Here is a 27,020-nt window from a genome sequence, read left to right as displayed (position 1 = left end):
TTCTTTTGTGATCGAGTTACCTCATTCAGGATGAAATATTCTAGATCCATCCATTTGTCTGTGAATTTCATGAAGTCATTGTGTTCTAAGCTCTTCCCCACTTTTTCTTCTATTAATTTCAGTGTATCTGGTTTAATGTGGAGGTCCTTGATCCACTTGGACTTGAGCTTTGTACAGGGAGATATGCATGGATCAATTTGCATTCTTCTACATGCTGACTTCCAGTTGAAACAGCACCATTTGTTGAAAATGCTGCCTTTCCCCCCCCCACTGGATGCTTTTAGCTTCTTTGTGAATGATCAAGTGGCCTTGTGTGTGCATTCATTTCTGGATCTTCAATTCTATTTTATTGATCCACTTGTCTATCTCTGTACCAATACCATAAAGACCTCATATTGTTGGCTAATTGTTCTGGCTAAGGCTTTGAGTATTATATTGAATAGGTAGGGAGAGATTGTGCAACTTTTTTTAGTCTCTGATTTTAGCGGGATTGCTTCAAGTTTCTCTCCATTTAGTTTGATGTTGGCTACTGGATTGCTGCATATTGCTTTTACTATGTTAGGTATGGGCATAGAATTTCTGATTTTTCTAAAACTTTTACCATGAAAGGGTGTTGAATTTTGTCAAATGCTTTTTCAGCATCTAATGAAATGATCATGTGTTTTTTTTCCCTTTGAGTTTATGTGAGCATACATTAGCAGTTTGACAGCACACCTGAAAGCTCTAAAACAAAAAGAAGCAAATACACCCAAGAAGAGCAGAAGTCAGGAAACAAACCCAGAGCTGAAATCAACTGAGTAGAAACAAAAGAACTATACAAAGAATAAACAAAACCAGGAGCTGGTTCTTTGAGAAAACCAAGATAGGTAAACCCTTACCCAGACTAAACAGAGGGAACAGAGACAGTATCCACATTAGCAAAATCAAAAATGAAAAGGGAAACATAACAATAGAAACTGGGGAAATTAAAAAATTCTTCATATCCAACTATAAAAAGCCTATACTCAACGGCACTGGAAAATCTGGATAAAATGGATAATTCTCTAGACAGATACCAGGTACCAAAGTTAAATCAGAATCAGATAAACCATGTAAACAGTGCCATAACCCCTAAAGAAATAGAAGTAGTCATTAAAAGTCCCCTAACCAAAAAAGCTCAGGACCAGATGTGTTTAGTGCAGAATTCTATCAGACCTTTAAAGAAGTCCTAATAACCAATACTCTTCAAACTATTCCACAAAATAAAAACAAAAGGAACACTACTTAATTTGTTTCATGAAGCCACAGTTACACTGATACCAAAATCACAGAAAGACCTAACAAAGAACGAGAACTGCAGACCAATTGCCGTTATGAATATGGATTCAAAAATACTCAATAAAATTCTCACAAACCAAATCCAAGAACACATCCAAATGATTATCCACAATAATCAAGTTGTCTTCACCCCAGCGATGGAGGGGTGGTTAAATACACAGAATTCCACCAACATAATTCACCACATAAACAAACTCAAAGTAGGGTGAGAATTTACTGATATAAATCTGACTAATAAGTTACAAGCCTCTATAGTTATAATTTTATCAGGTTATAGGAATTTGTGACAGCTAACAACAGGGAGGCAGATGGCTGGGAATGAGCAGAATCTACAGCAAGAGAATCTTAAGATGGGTGGTTGCTGCATGGGGCTAGCCTTGGAAGCCTTGAGACCACAGGGGGCCAGAGAGTAATTGCTGTTAGCATCCAATGGGGCCCTTTAAAAAAATATTTCATGCAACCCTTCCTTGAAAAGATGAATCTTACCTTGATAACATGTCCATCAAAGCCTCTAAAACCCAGTGCAATTTCACAAGGACAGACCTCCTTCATCCAGAAAACACAAAGATTTTCATTTCTTTTTTTTTATTCTGCCTTCTGTACATATTATGCTTCTAGTGCATTCGCATGTTCAGTTGTGTGTAGTTTTAAATGTTATTGCTTTTGCCTGGAGTTGGCTGCCACCAGTCTTAACCCAGCTTCCCTATCTTTCTATCCTTTGCTCCAGGAGCTGACCATGCTACCAGCTCTCACCCAAGACTCTTGAATGGCAGATAAAAGACTTCTACATGCACAGATAATTCCTTAATAATTTGCCTTGGCACAATTGCTGGGCATTACTATCTCCTGCCTGAGAAAGTGTGCCCTTACCAATGTGTTATCTCTGTCTCCCCACTTACCCTAAACTTCAGTGGTTAGTTCCACCTAGCCCCTGCCAAACCTCTTTGGGAACTCACCTGTAGCAGAGACTACAAGCCGTAGCTTCCCCTGAGACCTTACATTATTGTTGGGTTCTTCTTCCTCCAAAGACCTTCTCTCCTTCCCCCATATGTTTTTTTCTCCTGAGACCCAGAAGTCCCAATTGTATCTTCTGCCCAGCAATTGTTCAGGAAATGAATTGCCCAGTAAATGAATATATATATATATATATATATATATATATATATATATATATATATATATATATATATATATATGTACATATATATATGCATGTATATATATTTATATGTATATATGTATGTATATATATATTCATATTCTTTCCTTACTTGAAAATAAAAAGCATATGTTTAAAGTATTTGAGGGTAGACATAGCCTGCTCCTGATTAGAGTTCCGCATTCTCCACCTTTCCCTGTGACTGGTTAGGTCATTACCTATTCAGACGAGGATGGCTTAAGCTACTTGAAGGAATTGTATTGATGGAGATTTGGTTCCTGAGTATTCCTAGTTTCAATCATTTGGGGGTATTTCTCACAGCAGATCATTATGTGACTAGCTAACGCACTGTGAGGAGAATGCTCATTATGGTGTGTGGTAGAGGAAGGAGGCTTCGGTTCTGGCAAATCTGAACTCCTTCCCCGTGTTTGTTTATGTTTGCATAGCAGGGTGAATGCACTAGAATTCCAGTCAAGGTAGAGCATAGTAGTGCTCTGAAGGTGCTACTCTGAGCTTCATTAATGTTTGGTCTTCAAACAATGTAAAAAAAAAAAAGCACAGCTTTTATAAATTATGGCTAACAAAGAACTCATATGGGATATAGAGGCACCACAGTTGCAAACATTATCCACCCAAGAGACTTACTGTGCTGTAAAGTTCAGTAGTCACCCTGTACGGCTGCCCTTGTCATGATAGCATTGCACTGGCTCCAACACTAAATTGGGTACAAACCCAAGTCTCCCATTTGGACCTCACAGGGGACTGCCTGTTGCTGACACTTATGCTTGCCTTTGCTGTCACCTCACCTAGTAGGTGAAAGGCAGACCCTGGGCACCCTGAACAGCCAGGCAGCCAAAGGTCAAGGGTGCAAGATCTGGAGTGAGTTGACAGTAAAGAAGGTTTCCTTGTCTATACTTGCTGAGTGTTACTTTACGACCATGAGCTCTCTGAGGCTCTGGTAGCTGACTTTGGGTTCAGCTCTGCCTTGTGGAATGTGAACCATGGCCACAAGAAAGCTCTATGGATCTTGTTAAGAAAACAGAAAGAGCTTCTGCCAATTGCTAAGAAATAAATTCCTCCTTTCCTGCTGCTTGAACCACAGCATAATGAGGGCTCCTGACCTCTCCCTGCAGGAATAAAATGAACGCTGCGGGCTTCTCCTTTTGATGTATTCTATGTCAGAAGCTTGCAGTTGAAGCCTTTTCGGCCTTAATTTTTCTCTCCTGTAAACATTTCTGTACCGTTTCCAATATCTTAAGTATACACGTTCCTAAAAACAATTCACTCCTCCCATTTCAGATGTATCACTTTATATTTTGGGTCAGATTTGGGGCTAAGCAAACCCACCTCTGGCTCCAGTTCTTCAAATGCCTCTGGCAGCAAATTAACTCAAACAAATGTTTTTGGCTGGGTAGTGAGGTTGCCTTTTAATGATCCCCCGGCCCCTCCCACTTTTGTCTGGAGGCCCAAGGACAGGGCTCCTGAAGTATTTTCTAGCAGGGCCTTGTCTGCCAAGTTACTATACAGGTCTTAATTTGGTGGTTAGTTTGTTTAAAGTTTCACCACCAGAGGGTGCTACTTGTTTGCATCTAAAATTTGATATTTCCTTACAGGGCCTCATAGGCCCTCAGAACTGAACTTCTATTGCTAAGTAAAGATCTCCAGAAGATATGTAGGAAGCCTGAACTTCAAGGGGCAAAGTTTCACTTCGGTTTTGAGATTGTGGGTTGACAATCCAAATGGAAAAATCTCTGTCCTTGGCACAAACCCAGCTGCACTGGTTCATGTCTGTTACAGACCAAGTGTGAAATGCTAATGCATTTCATTGTTTAGTATTTTGCCCAATATTCACTGTGCAGCAAGAATGAACTCAAAATTCTAACATCATCTTCATGTACAATCCCATCTATACATGAAATTTGAAAAAGCGCACACCTACTCAACTGTTTTGCATATGCATCTCTCTGGTTTGCATATAGTCTTGTTTCAGTGTGATGCTCACGCTTCTTGGTTTGTTTGTCACAGTATTAAAAACTGCCCCAGGGTTCCATGCATGCTAAGTAAGCACTTTGCCACCGAGATACATCTCTATCCCCCAGCACGGTATATTTACATCTAAGAAACATTCACATTTATCAACTTCAGTTTTCTTATTATTGTCTTTGTTGGTTCCTTGTCTGCTACTGTGATAAAGATGCCGGATGAGTCCCTGAAGGAAGAGTTTATTTGGATGTGAGTTGGACAGTGCAGTCCATCATGGTGGAGGGGCCATTGGAGCAGGCCCTAGAGGCAGCTGGCACAGGCAGCCAAGTGTGTGAATGCTGGGTGGCTCCCTAAGATGGCTTTCAGGTGGCTTTATCGTTTTAAGTCAGCCCAAGGCCTAGGTCCAATAATGGTATCATTAGAATATAGAGCAGATCTTCCTACCTCAACTAAGTAAATCTAGAAATCCCCCACCCCAGGCATACCCAGAGGTTCATTTCCATCAAGATTCTCATCCTAGGGAGTTAAACATCACGATTCACCATCACATTGACTTTTAAGGATTCTCTGAGATCTACATACACATTGTCCATTTGATATTTTCTGGTATGCATAGAAGAGGTATACAATTCCATCCCCACCCATCTACACGCGGAGAACATGGTTGACCTGTTCGCTTTTATGTGACTTGCTCAGAAAATCAGGGTCCAGGAAAGGTTCCCTGTGAAAGATGAGGTCGAAAATGTAGGCTTTGTGAGACACCTAAGGCCTCCTTCATGTCTATACAACCGGGCCATTGTAGCGTGAACACTAGCCACATGTGTAATGATTGAAAACATTGTGTCCCAATAGCATTCTGTTTCTAGAAAGAGGTAATGGTCTGAAGTTTGGTGCTCCTACAAATGGTGAAATTTTTTAAAAGTTTTTAATTTACAGTCAAATGTATATGTGCCTGCCAGTGTGTACCATGAAAATGCCTATTCAGTACTTTTATGGTTTCCCCATCTGCAGATAAACACAGAAACTTAACACAAAAGTGAGACACTTAAAAGTCCATGGGCCTCTTGGAGGAATAGGAAAGAATTCCCTCAGCAGAGCCTTCGAACTCAGAGCCAAAGGCAGCTTTGGCTTTCAGGATGTCGCTCTGGTTATATCCTATGAAGAGTTCAGGGACTTGAGGGCAACACCATTTCCTTTCTGCAAATGGAACATTTAAAAAGAAAACGGAGCCGTCGCTTACCTTCAGACTGATGAGTTGCAAGAGGAGTCTGTGTCTCCTTGGAGTAGGACACTACTTCCCTAGGCAGGAAATCCACCTGGGTGACTTTTGACACGCCTAGCCTGTGCAGTCTTCTCCTGTAAGTAGCAGAGGGCAAACACTCAGGAAGGCAATGGGTTTATTTCAAAAGACCCGTCACTCTCAAGAACACAAGAAGAAACACGCCAAGATATCCTCAGCTTCTCAGGGCAGTGTCAGGCTTGAGACTCTGGTGTGAAACCGTAGCCCTGACTGGATGCAGGATGCCATATGAACCTCTGTCACTGGCCCTTCCGTTTTCCTGTCTGTACACTGAAGTCTTGCTTCAACTCAGGCAAAACTTCTCTCTGAGCATGCTTGGATGGGATGCTTGAGGGAAGCTTTCACTTACAATGAAGTTCTAGTTTCTTGGGGGTGGGAGAGCTTTCAAGTTTAAATAACAGGGATTCCCTAGTGGCCTAACGCACTGTTTATGAAATCAGCAACAGTGAGAATCCTGTTCCCAGGCAGTGTGTAACAGATGCCATTGATCCGGGAGAATGATCAGTACACGAATGAGCATATTTGTAAGGCGCATTAAACTAGTGCAAATGAATAAAAACAGTGGGTCCAGAATAATAGAACCTCAGTATAGTAGCCCCAAACTAACTGTCCATCCACACAAGGAGTCATATTTGAATATTTATGTACCATTTCAAATGTTTCCAGATGTCTGTACCCCCACTATGTCATCTGCCTTCGTAACATCTCTGTGAAGAGTGGAATGCCATCTTCTCTACTTTCTATAAGGAGAAGACTCAGCTGTGGTGCTCAAATGCATACAACTTTCAACTGGTAGAACCTGGGCTAAAACACTATTGACCATATAAATACTTATGCTATTGTGGACCTGAATCCTGGACCAATGCTTCCCCTAAGCCAAATTTCTACCTAAGGCTCTTTAATGGCAAGTGTGAGTCACTCCGAAAATCTGGTCCTCCTGAGTTATTCAGAAAACAGCCATAGAGACTCCTCTGTCTGTGGGAATGTGCAGAGAAGCCCTGAACTTGCTATGCAGCTTCCTCATCTGGGAGCAGAGACAATGGTACCTCTGCTGGGATGCTTATTGGTAATGCATAGGCACCATGCAAATGTTATTATATATGTTATTATATTATTATAAAAACCACATATATTTTATGTATATGTATGTATACTACATATTTCTATCTATCTACCTACTTATCTCTCTCTCTCTCTCTCTCTCTCTCTCTATCTCTTATAATAGTTTCTTGAACTTTATGTTTAAAACACAGAGGTCATGGCTGGTCCCCACACCAGTTCCGCATACCCCCCTTAAAGCTAATTTAAGGAACACACGCATACCCACACATGCACGCTCTCACACCCACAAGTGACTAGCCAAAAAAAAAAAAAAAAAAAAAAAAAAAAAAAAAAAAAAAAAAAAAAAAATTACCAGACCAGGTAAAAGTCTTAGAGTTTGAAATGAGGAGGAAAACGTGAATGGATGTATCAGGTCTGCCTGCAGCAAATCTCACTCTTCCGCTTATTCACCCAATTCATCTTCCTGAGGCCCATTAGGGTAGTTATAACCACAGGGTCCAGGATTGTACCACTGTCTCTTCAAGTCAGGGCCACCTTAACATAGAGATCACCCAGCTTCTAACCTTCCACCAAGATGTCCAAAGCCAAAGAGCCCCCAGGTACTGTGAAGTGACTACTATACCTACTATACCCACAGACAGGGTTCGGGGCATCTTGTTAACAGGACACGCACTTTAGGCCTATCTTGTTGGACAATGAGAAACAGACCATAGGCATGTGAAAGCTAGACCATAATGTGGTAATTCATTTAAACCCCTCAGGCAAACTCTCATAAACACTGGGTTCGAATCCCTGCTTTGGCATTTATCAACCTGAATAAACAATGGGAGGATTCAAAAAGTGGCAAATTCCCGCCCCCAACCCCTTTTTTGGTCTCTCTGTTCCTCTGTAAATTCCGGACCCATCATTGGGCTGTGGGGTTACATGAGGCGAATGCCTGGTGTAGCTGATGCCTGGCAGGGCTTGAAGCAGTTGGCTCAGACAGCTTGGTTTCCAGTGTATCATTTTGACTGATTATGATAGTGCTTAATTTACAAAACTTCAGAGGAGGCAGATTCATGTATATTCTAAATTTACAGTTTTTTAAAAAGTCTGTAGACTTGATTATCCCTGGCAGTAAAATCTAAGAACTGTACTCCTATTTTAATTTATATTTATTTATTCATTTATTCATTTTCTTTGGTAGGGGTACCATGGGATGGGGTTTGGCTGCCCCGATTGCTTTTGCATTAATTAAAAATATCACCGTGAAATTTCCAAGTTTTCAAAACTTGGCTTGAATAAATGAGTTTATCTAACTTAAACAAAATATTTTCTTGTTTCAATAATTATTAAAAAGTTTCAACCAGCCTCTAGGTGATGTTATGTTTGGGAGATCAGGGTTCTAGCTCAATCTGAGCCACCATAAACAAATAGAAGCTGAACTGCCGCCATTGTTGAACTCCCAGGGCACTGATCGGTTGACAGTTTGGCAATTGGTGGTTCTTGATCCACAGAGTAGACCTGTCCCAAAGGACTGAAAACTGTATATCCACTCTTATAACACATTCTATGTTATTTTAGGTAAAATAGCACCCTATAGTCTCTAGACTGACTAAGCCACAGTTATAGTAAATGTTCACTTACATTAAATCACATTTATAGTAAATGTGTTCTTTGGGACCATTTCTTCTGGTAATCACGTATTGATGCTAAAAATTTTTAACATATCTTATTTTATCCTGAATAAAATTACATAACATTATCCTAGTTTTACAAATGAACCATCAGGGAGCAGTGGTGCCTATAAAATTGCTCCTGACTTGTAAGCGACAAGCCTCAACTCTAATGGACAGTAAGCTAAATGGCTGTGTACTTGAAACATGTGTCTCTTGACCTTGCCTAATGCCAGTGAGCACATTCATTACAGCACAGTTTTCACAACCTAACGTTGTCTCAGTCCAATCTTATGTATTCATTTTATAAATAAAAGATTGGATTCCTAAAAAGGGGTGTGGTCTGCATTTTCAGGATGCTACAGAAAGACCCTGCTTCTGAGATTAAATACTATATAACAGATCTCAGGAGCAATAGTAGGTCCAGAAAGGCTGGCCAGAAGTTGGCATGCTTTCATAGTGAAACCCCTCCTTTTACTTGCTTCTGTAATGGAGTCTCTTCATGGCTTATCTTACATGACACCAGACCATGCTTCATTTGGTCCAGAACGTACAGGTTTGTACAATCTTTTAATATCCAGTTTCCCCAAACAATTTCTATAACTCTATCAGATGACAAAGGGATTTTGTAGGTATGCCTACGAAATAAAGCACCCAATACTTTCCTTTATAAACATTAAGTTTCTGGATCCCCATTTTTGCTCAAAGCCTTACGAATTCATAGTTCTTTAATCCAAAGGTGGAGGGAAACTATTAAACAAATACAGGGAAAACCCACTGTCATATAAATACTACTATAATTGTCATTCTTTTTGATCAAGCTATCAAGTCCATATGGGCCATCAGTTCTGCTTCTATACCTTCTCTGCTGCTCCTCCCCCACAGCACATCACAGCAGCTCCTACAACATAGCACATCATAGCTTCTCCTACAACATAGCACATCATAGCTTCTCCTACAACATAGCACATAGCATAGCACACAGTCCAATTTCTGCCCTAGCCCTTTGTGCACGCCCTTGTCTTCTCTTGCTCTGACTTGGTGGGAAATTTACTTAATCGTATCTTCCTCACCCACTTCTGCACTATGGGGCTTACAGAGTCAGGCAGAGAGCACTATGAGCCCAGTGCTTGAGCACAGAAAGGAGGGATGAGAGAGAATGAAGATCAAAATTCCACCTGGGAAAACAAAGGTGGAAATGGAACCGGCTGTGCTCTTTTATGAAGTCAACCTGCACCTTTTACACCTTGGCAATCCATTTTTTATAAATAAGAGGTTTTAATGAAAAATTTCAATTACTAAGCTAGATTGACATAGGGCTTTAGATAACTATGATAAAGTAAATAATTCAAAATCGCCTAAAAGGCAGAATAAAGACTCATTTATCTGGATAAATTGTGTCTGTGTTTAGTCAACATAGAAGGAACTCGAATGGGAGAAGCCCTAGGGATGTTTTTCCAGATCAGCAGCACAGGTAGCATTTTGAGAGAATTGAAAAGTCACAGTTCCTACCTTAAATCCATAACACTAGCACCTGCAGAGTGAGGAGCCCTCATCTGTGATTTGGAAGTCTGACTAAAGTCTCCTCATCACTAAGAATTCCAATGGCCACCAAAGGCTGTGTTTCTCTGGTTTGGTAATATCAGAGAGTGGAGAGAGGTAGACTTCAAGTGTCTACACAGAATCATTTTTTACTTTCGAAATCAGCAGCCAAATTCCAGAGCACATGGCTTAGTGCTCTTGAAAGGTGGAGAAAGTTTTGAATCAGCCCTATGAAGGTCTAGGAAGCAGGGCAGGATGAATGAGAGCATAAGGAAAGGAACATTGGGTAAACCCAACTGCAGAGCACAAACTATGAACAAACGCTGGGATGCATTTTCATTAAAACCCCAAGGCATCAGTAAGTCATCCTGGGCACACTGAGTAATGGAATGGAACCATGGTCTCTCATAAGATGACTTCACATTATCCTAATGTGACACAGGGGCCACATCTCCACAGGGATGGGACTGGGGCTGGACTTCTCTCTATCCTTTTAAGTCCTTTCTGAAAGATCCCTCTCTCCGGAGGAAGCTGGCTCTGCAAAGCAACACTGTATCCAATTTAGGAACTCTGAAGATGAAGAACGTTGCTGTTTCAAGCTTGAGAAGGTTATTTGGTATCTCTGGGAGTAAAAAGATAGCCAACTGCACAAAAGCACAACATAATTTGCCCAGGTACTGATGACCTGTTATGAGCTGCATTTCAGGAAGGAAATTACTCTCTCCTGAATCAGTGTCCCTACTCATCTGTGCTTTGAATGCTTACTGATGTAGCATGAATTAATGTATAATCTGTTTCTTCATGATGAATGTACTAATATATGTACATTCACTATTTTAATTCACTCACTAGTGGGCATTATTTGAGGTGCCCCATGCCCAGATGCTAATAATAATGGTGCTTAATTCCCAAGTCATTCAAAATATTTATCTTTCTTCTCATAAATACATGTAGTTCTTACTACTCATCAAATAAACTTATTTTTTTCAACAAAAGTAGATCATTGCACAAAACCCACTGCTGGTTAAAAAAAAAAAAAAAAAAGCACAGAACAAGTGAATTGTGGGATGCTTAGTCCCAACTGATACATTGACAACATAACTCTTGTACCTATTCACTGAACATTTCAGTAGAGGGAGCAAGAAGATTATACAAGCCAAAGGACCAGGAAATCTGCTGTGAGGCTGTATCTTCTAGAAATGGCCGGATGGTACATCCTAGGCAATATGGCTACCTAAACAAGACCCCAACACTCACAATACTAATAGACATACTAGTGTGGAAGAAATCTCACAGGGCCTCACTTATAGACAAGAACTACAGACAACTAAGGAAGCTAAGAGAGGGAGAAATAGTCTTCCCTAGGTGTGAGCTCCTTAGTTGGTAATCCAGTCCTAGGTAGCTGTTGCTGTTGCTTTCTCTCTCTCTCTCTCTCTCTCTCTCTTTCCTCCTCCCTCCCTCTCTCTCTCTCCCCCTCCCTCCATCTCTCTCTCCCCCCTCCCTCCCTCTCTCTCTCCCCCTCCCTCCCTCCCTCTCTCTCCCCCTCCCTCCCTCCTCCTCTCTGTCTCCCCCTCCCTCCCTCCCCCTCCCTCCCTCCCTCCCCCCTCTCTCTGTGAAACAATAACAATGAAAGAAATGTAGATTTCAAAAGAAAGAGAAATAATATCAGAAAAATTAAGGGAAGAAAGCGAGAAGAGAAAATGTGATTTTAAAGTAAAAGATAAAATATGGGGGCAGGAGGGATGGCGCAGTGTCTAAGAACACAGACTGCTCTTCCAGAGGTCCTGAGTTCAATTCCCAATAACCACATGGTAGCTCACAACCACCTGTAATGAGATACAATACCCTCTTCTGGTGTGTCTGAAGACAGTGACAGGGTACTCACATATATATAATAAATATAATTAAAACAAGAGAAATGCACACACACAAATAATGCATTTATGAACATCTGTATACAAGTTCTTGGGTGGGTATATGGCTTCAGTTCCGGCAGGAAGGTAAGTGAGGAATGGGTCATGTGGAGGGAGATTCTGTTTAGCCTTTGAGTAACTACTGTCTGTTTCCCGGATTGTCCTTATATACTACATTCTCATTAGCAACATAGTACAGTTCTATATACTCTTCACATTGCAATATCTACTTTTAAAGACTGTCCCACCCTTTCCTGTAATGTGTTACCTGATGGTGTCATTTGACATGCAAACATTTTAATTTTAATTAAATTAAACATGTGTTAATTTCTTACTTTCCCTTTGGTTTATGTCTGAAGTGTCCTGGCTCATTCCAAGGCTATGATGACTTAAACCTGTCTTCTGACTTTATAGTTTGAATTCTCACATCTAGTAATGTTATCTATTTACATTATCATAGGTTCTTTTCCTTAATTTGAACATAAGGAGTCAGAAACTTTAGTTCTCAAAGGTCTGAATTAAAGTAAATTTGAGTCATCTCAGAAATTTTCCACATTCAACAGTGAATCTCAAAGACCCCCAAGAATTGTGTCATGAGATTCAGACAACTGGTGTTCCACCAGTCAAATTGCTCACTGGGAAGATGTCTGAAGTGGATGGGAGTCAGAGTCCTAAAAACCCCAAAGAAGTCACTGCAGGGCATTTCTGGAGCAAGAGGAAGCTGGAAGGACAAAGAGATAGAGCCAGGAACATATGTTCTCAGGGAGAAGGAGTCATTTGGCTAGATATCAAAGTAGGCTAAGGTCAGAACATTGAAAAGAATGTCTGCATTGGCCCATGAAACTCAACTGTAACTCATTGTTTTTCTTGCTTAGCTACACACTGTGTCAATCCCAAGGCTGACATTTGAAGATGCTGCCAGAGACATTCCTATTTATCTTCCTAAAGACTCTTCAAGTGTTTCTAATAGATAAACCCTCAAGGTAATCTTGAAAACAGTTTTCTTCCTTCTTTAACAGTTTATGTGGGTAGAGTAGTATCCTGGAGGAGTGGTAAGGAACTACTTTTATCAGCATCATTCATAACTACCATAAACTGTGTTTGAGCAAGGCACCATGCCAGATCGGTAGAGCACAAAGAGAATGAGGAGCAAGAACATATGCATCAGAGAGGAAAAGACAGTCTCCAGGCTGCAAACAGTAGATGCAAACATGAATGAGTCACTTAACTGGAAGAACATTACATGGTATGCAGATTTCTAGATGTTTTGATAAAAGGGGTTTGCTTTGTTGAGAAATGAAGACATAGCTTAGATTCCAAAGAGTAAGCTCATGTAAGTAGGCCCGCATTCTAGGCAGCTTACCTTGTATATGCAAAGAACTGTATTTATACTTTATACCAAAAGTCTAATTTTATAGAATACAAGTTTGAAATTGGGAGAGCAATGGCCTTAAGATGAATCTAGAAAGGCATATTGAGGATTGATTATTAGCGCCTTAAGAACTTGGACTTTGCTGAGACACCAAACAGTGATTGGAGATTATGAAGAAATTCACAGCTGCAAAGCAATATTTAAGTCATATTAACATAACCAACATAGGAAAAATAAAATAAACATCCAGATGTCAGGTGTAGGGGAGGATCTTATCTTAGAAGCCCCATGTGCAGAAAAGGGAAAAAAAGAAAAGATCCACAAGGAAAGTGGGGGGATCAAGAACAGAATAGGAAATTAAGCAGAACATCTAGGCAAAGGTTGAAGACTTGGTCCAGAGTGATGAGAAAGACTCTAGAAACCAACAGAGGGCCACTTTAATAGCTAACTTCACACGGAAGGTGAAGAAAAGGAGGGGGCTAGTGACATTTCAAGACTTCATGGTCTGCGGGAAGTGAAAAGAATGGGATACCTGCCAAGACACAAAGAAGAAGTTTCCTAGGTGTGAGACTGGACCTAAGAGAAGATGAAGGCATAAATGTAGCCCTTGGTAGTCATCACCAGAAGGTCACACGAGAAGATGCTGCAGCCATAGACAAGCAGATTATGGAACAGAATAGCAATGGCAGTGGTGCTGGGTTCTATCGTGGGAGGTGAGTCTCAAGTCCAACCAGAAAGTACTTGGTTACTCCCGTGATATTCTAGCTGCTCTTGCACAGGTGGACACGTCTTGCCAGACCACTCATTATTGTAACTCACAGGGTCTGCAGCAGGGTAAGAGAACAATTACTCCTCTACTCCAGTAACACACATTGGACTTGGTGGGTTAAAAATATTAACTCTACGTGTGTCTGGACATGAATGCTTAAATATACATAGGCATGTATTTATGGATCTTTGCCTGTGTGTGTGTGTTTATGTGTGTATGTATCTCTGTGTTTGTCTGTTTGTTTCTCTACATGTTCACTTGTCAATATATATTTATACTTACATTGATGGAGGTTGGTGAAGCCCAGGAATGAATGACTGTTGTTACATTTCTCTGTGCATCTATGTACATGAGTAATTTTTGATGGAAGTCATGGTGCATTAGAATGAATATTGCTTATCTGTTGTGATTGTATGTATTTCTGCATTTGTATGGCTGTACAAGTATGTATATTTGCTGGCATGTCATTGAAAATATTTGTTTATGTAGAAATTAGCACCAGTTGTAACCTTTGTCTTACACCAATATTATGAAGGTGCATCAGCTATGTCAAGAAAGTTCTTAGCATCTTACTGATGTCAAATAATGTTTAAACAGCAATCATTTAAGTTCTGCCACTTCTGCTTTAAGGGTTTAGTTTAAACTTTATCAATTTTTTTTACTAAAATTGTTTCCTTCTATGTTTCTGTCATTCATAATCTATAACCTAAATGAATAAAAATATGGGCCATCTAAAAAAATAACAACTTCAAAGAAGACAGAGTTGAGTGGAGAGAGAGGTCTGGGGTAATAAATGCAATCAAGATCTATTATGTAAAATTCTAAAAATTAATTATTATCTTCAAATGACAATAAATTTATTCGTTTCCTAAATACTGTGCTCTGGTAACAGTGGGTAACAATCTGGAACATCTTATGTACAGATTTCCAGAGCTGGAGCTAGAATATTGCTCTGGGCAAGAGGAACACAGAAGATGGGCACCATACCCAGAAAGTAGCTGGCTCTGTGGTTGTCTTGCCACACACATAAACATCATCTGTGCTCAGAGTAGTGAGCACGCTCCTCCAAGAGAAGCAGTGTGAGAGCTACCCTTTTTCCATCAACACAAGGATGAATTTCCATCCTTCTGATTTGCATTAGAAATCATCTCAGGAAGTATTTGTTGCATTTCCACACTATCTGCTTCTAGCTGCGCAGAGATATTAGTTTGGCTGCTGATCTGTTTTTCCTGAAAAGAAGCAGATGTCAACACTGGATTAATCAATGGCTGGAACCCAAGGATTTGCTTTAGATTTTGCAACATAAGCAAACTTGGAAAGACTTCTGGTATCGGCAAGATTAGAGCCGTCGCAGGCTCTCTGGTGGAGGTTCTGCCCTCAAGGATGAGATGTGGGAAATACGGAACATATGATAGATGGTGTCGAGTTGTGTTCTTTCAAGTGTTGCTACAGGTATGATATAAAGTATTTTCAGGAATGATCTTTAATTTTCTTGATGGCTTTGAGTGAGCTCCACACAGTCTGCAACATGAAGCTGTGTAGTTAGAGCCTTCCAAGTAAGGTACCAAATTTCTCTGTAAGAGTGGACTTTCTTCCCTAAATGAACATGAACTTCATTTTCTTAAAACCAAAGGCAATAGGAACCCTGCCTATTTTGAAGATGAGTTGTTACTGCTGAATCAAAACAAAACAAAAAAAAAAAAAAAAAAAAAAAAAGGAAAAGAAAAAAGAAACCAACCACTACCACCACCACCAACAACAACAAAACCTAAAATGCTTGCTCAAGATTCTTGAATCATAAAATAAAGGCTGGCAAACATGAGCTTCTTGAGACATGTTTGGGGCAAATAATAATCAATGTAAGAGGCAAGGAGAGTACGTCCTTCCTCTCCTGCGACCAAGTTCTGATCAGAGCCATTAAAGCCATATTGTGAACCCTTTTGATGAGTCAGTATTCATCTATATAATTTAGATTCTTGAGTGCATTTTACTAGCATGTTCAGACATGCAAGTGTGTATGTTTTAAGATGCTCTCTGTATGCCACTTTCTGTAGAAATTGTAATCGAATGTTATTGAAGCCACAGATGTTGTCAGTTTGCTTGGGAGCTCAACCTACATGATACTGTGATGGTTTGAATGCCCCCACCATGTGTTTGAATATTTTGTTCATAGAAGTGGCAATATTAGGGGGTGTGGCCTTTTTGGAGTAGATGTGACCTTGTGCTGTAATGTAAATGTGAAGGAAGTGTGTTACTAGAGGGTGAGTTTTGAGATCTCAGAAGCTCAATCCAGGTCACGTCCTGCTGTCTGCTGATCCAGATATAGAACTCTCAGCTCCTTCTCTAGCACCACGTCTGCCTGCACGCTGCCGTGCTTTCCAGCATGATGCTAAATGACAGAAACTGTAAGGTGGGTCCAGTTAAATGTTTGTCTTTCTAAGAGTTGCTGTGTCATGGTGACTCTTCCCAGCCATAGAGACCCTAAAATGTAAGGTTCCATGGAAACATTGAAAATTATTTCAATCCACAGAGATCTAAACAACACACAGAAGACTATTTGGCAGGACTGGGGATTTAGCTCTGAGGCAGAGCACTTGCCTAACACATATGTAGCCTACCATGTGTGAGGGTCTGAGTTTGATACCGGGCACCACAAAAGAAAACAAGGTCAATAATACATAAATGGATCAAACTGAAGTTCGTCTTTTTTTTATTTTAAATCAAAGACTAGAAGGTTTTTTTAGTTCCCCCTTAAGAAGGGGCAACCACATTCTTATTGAGAACCTCTTCCCAATTCTGCCTTTTCTTCCAAACAGTGGAGCACCCCTACCCACAGTCTGTTCTGCAGAGCAAGCAGATGCCACACAAGACTTGTTCTCCTGAGCTGAACGATTCAGAGCTAATCTTTGCTCATGATTTAGGACGATTTCCTATCTGTCCAGACTCACTCTGTTTCCATAGAAGGGATTTCATTTCCCCGGAGACTGAGCACCTTGTGCCGACACTCTTTCTTAAGCTCTCTCTCTCTCTCTTTTTAAATTGGATATTTATTTTATTACATTTTAAATGTTATTCCCTTTCCCGGTTTCCCCTCCAGAAAGCCCCTATCCCATCCCCCTTGCTCTGCTTCTTATAAAGAGCACACACAGCTTCACATGTGCTTCTTTGCCTGCATGACGACTGCTGCTATTGTTTTCAGTAGGGAACTTCGTTTGTTCCTTGTGCTCATCACTTCATTTATCCCAGCATCTCTACTTTGCACACTCCACCACGGTGGTAGTCTGAAGAAGAAACATATTTTTGTACATCAGCAAGTACTGGCCTGGTTAAAACAAACCATCAGGCTATGCCCACCCCCTCACACACACACTTTATTTGTAATTTTCTTGGAGGACTTATTTATTTATTTTTATTTCCGTATCACCTTTTGGATTTCTCTCTGTTGCTAGCTGATAATGTGGATCAGAGAGCTAACATACAAATCCAGAATCAAGGGCAAATCATTTCTGCTTTGATCCAAGATGAACTTGTTGGACCAGATATACCATTCTATTTAAAATGATAACCAGCAGCTGTCTGAATAAAAAATCTTATGACAAAAAAATGCACATAATAGGAAAAACACCAAGATAAGCCCCACAATTATACCAGTCTGGTCCCCATAGCATTTCCAGGCCATTATAGGGAAGCAGACCCATGTGGTATGTAGTATATATGCTAGGAAGAAGAGGTAGACTCCAGGGGGAATCAGGCAATGAGAATTCATAGGCACCAATAGTCTATATCAGAATACTACCAAGCCCAAGGGAAGAATGACCTGATTCTTGGATGATTGCTGACAATTCTAGGTACTCTCTGGGGATGAGAATATCTCCTCTGCTTCTATCAGTCTGCTAAGGCTCCATGCAGGTCCAGATTTCTACAGGAGAATTATGTAGAACATACAGATCTTGTCCTGTTAGCAGAAACACACAGCCGAGGGTTGCAAGAGCTCGTCTGAAATGTCTTGTAGAAACATTTGAATGTGGTGACCGGTGCTGTAATCCAGAGAGCAGAGTGGGAGGGTCAGAAGATGTAGGTCAACAACCACACAGGCAAGGAAGCCAAGGAGTGAACCCCGTGGAGCTGGGGTTCACTGGGGCCGTTTGAAGGAGAGATTACAGTACCGATGTTCTGTGCTGTCTTTTAGGTAGAGGTTGGGGGGCAGTGTCGTCACTTGACGTCCACTCTTTAGGGAGATAGACAGAGTCTATGGAAGGGAAGTGAGTCAGGTTGAGGAGGAAAAGATACTGAATCCAAAAAGCCCCCAAATAAATAAGTAACCCAAAAGCAAAGCCCAAAAAGATGAAGTGGTTTTTAAATAAACTAAATAGGTGTTTGAAAAATAATTTGTTGAACAAATAATCTAAACAGAGCAAATTTAGTAGAAATAAATTGATTTAATTGAAAAAAGTACTTACTGTGTGTTAGTGTGCATGTGTGTGTGCATGTATGTGTGTGCATGCATGCCTGAGTGTACAGCTCTGCATACATTCACAAGATAATAGAAATTAAAGGAGGGCATCAGATCCCATAGAACTGGAGTTATAGATAGTTGTGAGCCACCATTTCGCTGCTAGAAACTGAACCTGGGTCATCTGCAAGATCAGCAAGTTCCCTTAACCTTTGAGCATTCTTTTCAGTCCCCTGAATTAGTTCATTTTAAATCTCGATACTTTAGAAATTCAAATATAATCAATTTTCACAAAAGTAATATACCTGTGATTTCTACTGGCAATAAAACAAAAGCAAACAATCAAAAAAAAAAAAAAAAAAAAAAAAAAAAAACCCTAAAAGGAAAAGGCAATACCAAACCAGAGGGAAAACCAAAGGCAATGGCAAAGCAGGAGGCTCAGGACCTTCCCTCTCTTTACCGGGACACCTGATATTAGCCAACATACTCTGAGAAGATACAGAAACATCTGACAGTCTATACACTGGAAAACTGAAAATATGCCCAGTTCAAAATCAGTGTGTGAGAAGCTGAGATACAGTCTCACCATAAATCCTCCCCAGACATCAGAAAACAAATCTCACCTCTGTTTCTTCCTGAGGACTAAAGGGTTTTGGGCCACACTTGTAAGGCTGCTACCAAATAACTTGCCTTGGGTGCAGGTCCAGTTAGTTCAGCATGCACAGGTACCTGTGATCACTGGGGACGGGGGCAGGGGAGGCAGCTTTAAAGAAGTATGCAGATCTCTTTCTATATCTTTGTCCTTGCTCAGCACAGAGCAACAGGCCATAAATATTAATTCCAGCTTGTACCCAGAAAGAAAAAGATTGGATATCAAATATCTGACAATTTTAGCTGCTGCCCAAAAGTCTGGCATTTAACTTGTTTGTATCCAAAGGATAAAGGGACAGGCTAGTACCCATCCTCTGAAAGTATGGACCTACCCCAGGCTTTACACCACAAACTTTATTCTAATGATAAAAATGAGACTGTCTTCTAGCCGGAAGGGAATGAACTGTGTTGTAAGCATTGCTTTTCCAGATGTTGGGATGTCTGACTCTAACCTGTCTATTCTGGGAGCTGGAGGTCTGGATACTCAGTGACTAGTCCCTAGGTCTACAGAGAACAAAATAGGGATTCTTAGCATCTCTGGGGGCTTTACACTAACACTAGCCCTGTTGCTTTAGCAGTAAAGCCTACTTCTTAGTTCTTAGTTCATAGAAAGAGCCATGCTACATACTTCCTTCCATGCCTTTTCCAGCTGCTGTTGAAGAAGTCACTGGCTTCTTGGGCCCAATAGATAAGAAATCTTAGTCCCTGGAGTTGAGATGATTGTGTGGATACTTCCTATGTGGATCAACTCTGCAGCTGAAGTCAGCAATAAAGTCTGTTCTCTAGGATCATTCTGGAAGAATCAGATCCCCATCTAGCATCCAAAGTCTGTTTGCTATTATAATATCTGGCCTCCAATTTGCCTGTATCTGAATGCTGTTGGGGACTGACATTTGCTCAACTCTTGTAGATTGCAAAGAATAACTAACGTATTTTAAAGTGAGTGTCATTTAAATAAGCATAAAGAAATTTACCAGAGTCTTTCTTTAGCTTCTAGTAGAGCTAGTGTGCAATACACAGCATTTTCTAGAGTTATCCGACAGACAGAAGGGATCCTACAGACAGAAGGGATCACACTGACTCTACTCCTCTTGCTTTCACAGTAAAGCCTAGTTCCCTCTTAGAAAGAGACATACTGCACACTTCCTTTCATGCCTTTTCCAACAAGACGAGCAACCCAACTTGTCCAGCTGTCCTGGGAGGGGCTGCCTCCTACCTCTCCAGTGTCAAGGTGCACATGGATGTAAGTGTTTTCTATCCTCCAGGGAACCACCAAGGAAAACGGATGTCAGCCTGTATGAGCACAGAGGTTAGGGAATACCCAGGATTTCTAGGTGAGGTGAAGGAGAACATCTCCTCTCAGGGCAGACCTGAGACTATGTGGAGAAGTGGTGCTTTGCCTAATGTGCCCAAACCAACTAGCTAAGGGAAATGGAGAGATAAGGACATATGCTTTCTTCAAAAGAAGAACCCGAATCTACAGAAGCAATACCTCTGACACGGAGACATATGTCTTACCCAGTGGAGGATTCAAAGTGCCCATCATGAGGACAATACCTGGGAGTTCAATGCCTTCAAGGCAAGCAGTACAAATCTTATATGGGAGGAATCTCAATGAAGAGATAGACATTTTAAAAAGGGACCAACTATATATACCATAGAACCAGAAGACATTCTGAACTGGTAAACAGTTGACCTGATGAAGCAGAACTTGTTAGTGAGTTTGTTGACAGGTTACGGGGAAAAAAAATCCATAGAGGTGGAGAAGGAGGAGGGAGAAGAGGAAGAGGAAGAAGTGGAGGAGGAAGAAGAAGAGGAGGAGGAGGAAGAAGAAGAAGACAAAAAGGAGAATTACAAGGTAGAAATGCAGACTTATACAAGGGAATGAAGAACATTAGAAAACTGTGAACTGTGTGAATGAATACTACTTTTGTCCCTGAAGTCACTTTCTAAGATCATCGGCTGCATAAAAGACCAAATGGATTATGTGCTTCATGACACATACAAAAGTGAAACTTTTAGAAACAATAATACAAAGGTCAAGAGGAGAGAGGCAGGCATAGAAATAGCCTCTGTTTCCACTTTAATAAATCAGTCCAAACAAATGCAAATTAAATACAAAATAAGTAGAAGAAATAACTAACTTGAGCAAATCCAAGCAGAGGTAGAAAACACTTCTGGCAGGGTGGCAACTGTTGGCTTTGCTGATGGCAGTGACAGTTTGACAAGCATGTAAGCAAGACAACATCAATTTCAATAGCTCATATATAGCATTTTCTGTCACTTCTATCTCAGTGCAGCTCTTAAGGAAGGGGCAGAGAAAATCACAGACTTCAAGATGGGGAGATAAAACTGCCTCCAGAAAAATCTTCTTGCTTGTGGAGCATTTCATAAGCTTTGGTATGCACCATAAATATCAGACTGGCTAAAAGGAGATAATGTCATGGTGTGATGTTTGAAAATCATAACCTGACTAAAATAGTCTTTCTCCCATATTCTCTGATAAATCCTTACAATTTCTAAGACTAGCCCCTCTCAGTGCATGACCTCATACCTCTTTACCTCTGCTCCAGGTGAGATGGAGCAGGTAAGGAGACATTACCAGGTCTGCCTCTCTCCAGGATGCTTTCATTAACATGCTCAGTTTCCACCTGGAAAACAGATCAAGGTATAAAAGTCCCTAACTACTTCTCATCAGCACATACAATGTAGCAAGATGGCTGACATCTACAATGCGTCAACTTGAAGGTGCAGAGTACAGCCTTTGCCTGCCCCCTTCTGTCTGTTTATCTTTCAAAACATAGTGCCTGACAGAAAGAGGGAAAACTGTAACTTAGGATGTACTGGTTATTTCTCTGCTTCACATACTTACATTTCTCTATTATATATATATATACACACACACACACACATACATAAAGGATGGTCTGACAAAATAGCCTGCAATGTAGTCATCTTAATTAAAAAAGTAACCACAAAATTAGTAATTAAAATTTTTAAAATAAATTTGCAGCTATCTTCTGAACATATTTAAAGCTCATGTGCTTGTTAGCTAAGGTGTTATAGTCCTTGGTTTAGCATCACTGAGAGTCAGTTATACATTCTTGCATACACAAAGGTTCTCACACACATGCTATTTAACCTGAACTTCTCAGTAGGTGCTGAAGTGGAAGGAAACCCAGAGGCACAGGCTCAGCAAGCTAAAGATTTCAGGATAAATAATAAATAAACAAACACCCCTACGGAGATGCACTGGTTTATTTTGTTTTTAAGAAAATACTGTTATAAAATGTTGAGGTATCTATTTTTTGGAGGTATCCAGTCTTATGCTTGGTAAATGCCTTCATGTCAGCTTGAAGGGAGGGGAAGCCATGTTCTCCATGACTGTCTTTCTCAGTCTCCTTGTAGATACTGCTATTATGGCTGATCTCAGGTTGCTTTAACTGTACTTGAAGCTGGAAAAGTACATACTCAGTTCTTCTGAGCTTGAGAGGGAACTGCAAAAGCATTCCTTGGAAAACATCTCATGTGTGACTACAGCTAACTGTAATCTTCTAAGGGAAAATAAAAACAGAAACTAGAGCCTGTGTGTTTCATTCCTGATGGGTGACTTTTCAACTCTGAAGCTACCTTTCAACCCACGAAAGACATCATCTGAACACATGGTCTTTCTGAGACATTACCTAACAACAAATATTTGAATTAGTGGTCAAGCTGACTTATTCGCTCACAGAAATATAGTTGTTTTTCATAATTTAACTGAAATTAAGAGTGTGTTGTGAGTTCTCTTAACAAATGAAAAGGAAAGAGCGCAAACAGGACACAACATTTGAATACTGATCCCAGACATGATTAGTTGTTAGTAAGCGGGGAACTTTGTTAGGATAAAGCCACATGTATCCCCAATTCTGGACTTTATGTGGCACACTTCTAAGTGAAGTTATGGGCTTTGGTTTTTAATTGTCCTTGGGATCAGTGTCAGTTGCACTGATCAGTTATTAAGGGGTGAGCTAAAGTCATCTTTTTTGTGGTGTTGTCCACAAAGAGAGACTTTAGCCCAAGCTGTAGAAGGAAAACTAACAGAAGAAAAGAATCTTATGAAACTGGAAGTGTCAACAAAGGGAGGAAGGCAAGAGCAACATTTTAAGAGCTCTAGCATTTTAACACAACTACAGCAAAGAAATCATAGAAGGAAGGAACAAAAGAGCAGACATATACCCAAGTTCTGAGTCTGACTGCAGCTGGAGCACTGAGGGGTCTGTGTCCCACTGCAGGGTCCTAATGGCGCAGCACAAAGGAAAAAGAACACAGAGAATTAACAAAGAGCGTGGGCAACAGAACATACCAAACCACGTCATTCTTCAAGGCAACATCATATACGGTACACACACAGAACATTCCCTCCACCCCCAGGGATTAGGACAAAGAAGGTTAGGAATAGCTGCTTAACATCAAAAGGTATGTCTGTTGCCATGGGTAAAAGCCTATAGTCAATTACTCCAGCATTGTGAATACGCACGCACTACAGACTCATTGACCTCAGTGTGTGGACTGATGCACAGTTCTCCCCTGACCCCTCACACACACATCTTAGAGCTCTAAGTTCTTCCATGGAGCGAAGAGAATTAAATAAAGATGGACAAGGACAGTAATATCTGGGGAAGTCAGACTTAATGGAGTGTGACGGCAGGGTCTGGGGAACAGTTGGCTCCCTCAGGTCAGTTACTACAAATATAGTGCCATGGCATTTGAAACCGACGCATTATTTCATCCATACAGCGTGTAGAAAAATGTTTGCCTGTGTTCCCATTTGTCTCTGAGATACCAGAGATTAAGTACGTCTTATATTTTCTATGTTTTAAAACACATAGCACAGAATGTCAGTAATGGCATCTTCTTTCTCTTTCTATTAATAAGATGAGGTAACTATTCCATCTTAAACAGAGTATATTCAGAGACCTTCAGGCAGGCTCTTTTCAGTTTTCAACAAAGAATTAGTCCCAGTAAAACTGGCATGAGACCTGAGAGAAGACCATTGATAGGCATTTTGTCTTTCTGTTGGGCATTCATGCTTCAGATCTGGTCTGACTTACCAACTGGGTGACTTTGGGAATGCTGTTCAAACCCCCAGCCACTGTACCCCTTTGCTTGATAAAAATAGATTCTATAAAACAATGGCCTTAAGCATCCCTTGAGACATCATTAAGAAACAGGCACTCCGGCCCTATACCACAGGCTCTACACTGCAGCTTTGCAAGGTTCCCAGGTTGCTGTGAACATGTTAAGGTTTGAGAATTCCTCCTTGTTTTCCTGTTGTAGAGACTTACTCTGATTTATAAGGCTATGTATGCTGTGCTTGTGGTAGGCTCTGAACTAATTATTTATAACCCCCCCCTTTCCTCTCCGACTTTAAGATAAATTGTATGCATTTCTGTGTGGCTTAGATACTCTCTTCTTTCAAACCTTGGCTCCTGTGTTCCTTCTTCCATTTCTCTACCTGATCTTAAGTGGCACTTGGTTATCCTGCTATCCATTCTTCATAGTATCCGTGCTTTCCTGACGTTTCATTCTCTACCCCTTTATTCACTGCTGATACTGTTTGATTCTGAACTTGAGACTCTGCATGGCAGATGCAATCACATCTCCAGATTACAGGAACACACTGAGAACTGTGCCTGTTACAGGTGCTAATCTAGTGGGATGTTTGTTGAGCGAATGAACGAGTCTTTCTCTGTCTGCATGGATTAGATGACCTTAGGAAGCTCAAACGATGTTCGATCATCAGTAACTGCATATATACATCTCTCTCTCTCTCTCTCTCTCTCTGTATATATATACATATATATACATACCAGTAAATATATTAATATATTTTGAGTCCCTGCCTGTCTGAGAGTTCTGTCAGCTCTAACTGCGAAAACAGAAGGATGAAGTTACAGAGATTTCCTGTTTAGCTCTGGACGCTGTTTCTCAGACCAGCAATTCTAAAGAGTCAAGGTTAATGCAGATGCCTGAAAGTTTTGTTAATCTGCCATCTCTGGCCTAACAGAGCTGCAGTGACTTGGAACTTTACACTCTGGGTAAGTTTTCAGGAGATCTGAATGCTGCTGCTCCACGGATGTTATCCGGATCTTGACCTTGAGGTCTTAGTGACATCCAAAACACACACTTCGAACTTCAGTAGCTCTGGGGTGGAGGGCAAGAGTCTGAGTAGCACATTCCCAGTGGGAAGTGCTAGGCTGACTGTGGGGCAGCCTTTGGAGGAGGACTGAGGAGAAGCTTCTCAGTTGTCAGCAAATAGGAAACATAGCAACTCCTCAGCTGTCCCATGAGCGGCCAAAGGAGAGTTCACTTTAGACTGGCCACTTCCAGACCAAAAAGAACCAGAATGCCTGGGGCAAAATCCAGGCATTGAAACTACTGAAATCTTCCTTAATGCCTCTCACCTGTGGCCAGAGAAAGGAACGATCACTCTGGAACCATTCTGTGCTGAAGCAAAGTGGCTCCGCCTGGTCTAGATGCCAGGTTCACTTTGGTTCAAACAGTAGCTGGGATGGAAGCCATTATAAGCTCTTCTGGGGATCTAACTTAACGGTATTGTTTCAGGTACAGACAGAAGGGCAGCTTCTGACTCTTACTGACTGCAAGGCATTTCCACGTCTGGGGTGGATTCAGATCATGGCCAAGGTGCCTTCAGGTTTTGTTTGGGTGGGGTAAACTTTCCTGACATTTTATGCCCCTTTGTCATGGGAAGAATGCAGCTTCCAGAGCGCTAGATGTGCTATTGCCTGCTGAACACATTACATGGACCTGTTGGTCCCCTAGAAAGGCTACTTGCCTTAGAATTTCTATCAGAATCATCGACTTAGAATGTAAAGATTCAGTCTGATGTTTGCATTTTACAATATTCATTATATTTTTAACTATGTGCATATGTGCATTTGTGTTTGTATGTGCCTGTGGGGTGTGTGTGTGTGTGTGTGATGTGTGTGTGTGTGTGAGAGAGAGAGAGTGAGTGTGTGTGTGTGATGTGTGTGTGTGTGTGTGTGTGTGTGTGAGAGAGAGAGAGAGAGAGAGAGAGAGAGAGAGAGAGAGAGAGAGAGTGAGTGTGTGTGTGTGTGTGTGTGAATACAGAATCCTTGAAGCCCAGAAGAAAGTGTTGGAGCCTCTGGAGCTGAAGTCACAGGTCATTGTGATCTGTGCACCATGTTTGCTGGGAACCAAACTCAGGTGCAAGTGGCACATGCTTGTAACTGCTCAGTTGTCTCTCAAGCTCCCAGTGTTTGCATTTTAACTAGAGAAACAGAGGTGATATGTGCAAATAAATGTGCTCTACTCCATCAAAACTCTTGTCAGTGAAAGAAGGGCCATTTATTACAAGCAGAAAGCTGGAGGAGGAGGAAGAGTAAAGCCCAGGACATGATCACATGCGCTACTTTTATTGTCTTTTCATATTTCCCATTATGATCTGTACAGAGGTCAGATTACTGAGAGTATAATATATATATATATATATATATATATATATATATATATATATATATATATAATTAAAAAGGAACTCATAGTCAGTTCCCTAACTAGGCAAACATTGCTTTCTGTTTTCAAGGATGGCTGAGGACCCTGTTATTAAATGATCACCACATTTTCTATGGGTAAACTTACAGAGAAGCTACAAGGGGAGAGGCAGCTCCCTCGGGGTCTGCATCTGGGCCTTAATGTGTTGGGCTCTGGGTGTAGCTTGTGTTTCATCACACAGTCTCTTGTACCCAATGCAAGAGGAAGCAGGTCTAAAGCCCTTCAGTATAAGAACATTATTAGACTTCATTTTAACGTGTTATCCT

General features: G+C 40.8%; 1 protein-coding gene across 6 annotated transcripts in view; it reads right to left on the bottom strand.

The window, feature by feature from the left end:
• The window catches only part of DYNC1I1 (dynein cytoplasmic 1 intermediate chain 1), a gene marked incomplete at its 5' end in the record, with an annotated part of 260,581 nt that overhangs the window by 210,620 nt on the left and 22,941 nt on the right, over nt 1–27,020 (bottom strand). For 3 of the 6 annotated variants that reach the window (XM_080936204.1, XM_080936206.1, XM_080936207.1), the window contains 2 exons: nt 5,700–5,815; nt 23,395–23,454. In XM_080936204.1, coding sequence (XP_080792330.1) covers nt 5,700–5,815; nt 23,395–23,454 — 176 coding nt within the window. The remainder of the gene's footprint in view (nt 1–5,699; nt 5,816–23,394; nt 23,455–27,020) is intronic. The other 3 variants (XM_080936205.1, XM_080936208.1, XM_080936209.1) reach the window with 1 other exon arrangement.

This window comes from Micromys minutus, assembly GCF_963924665.1.
Source record: "Micromys minutus genome assembly, chromosome: 23".
NCBI lineage: Eukaryota > Metazoa > Chordata > Mammalia > Rodentia > Muridae > Micromys > Micromys minutus.
This window is presented reverse-complemented; position numbering and strand designations above follow the sequence as displayed.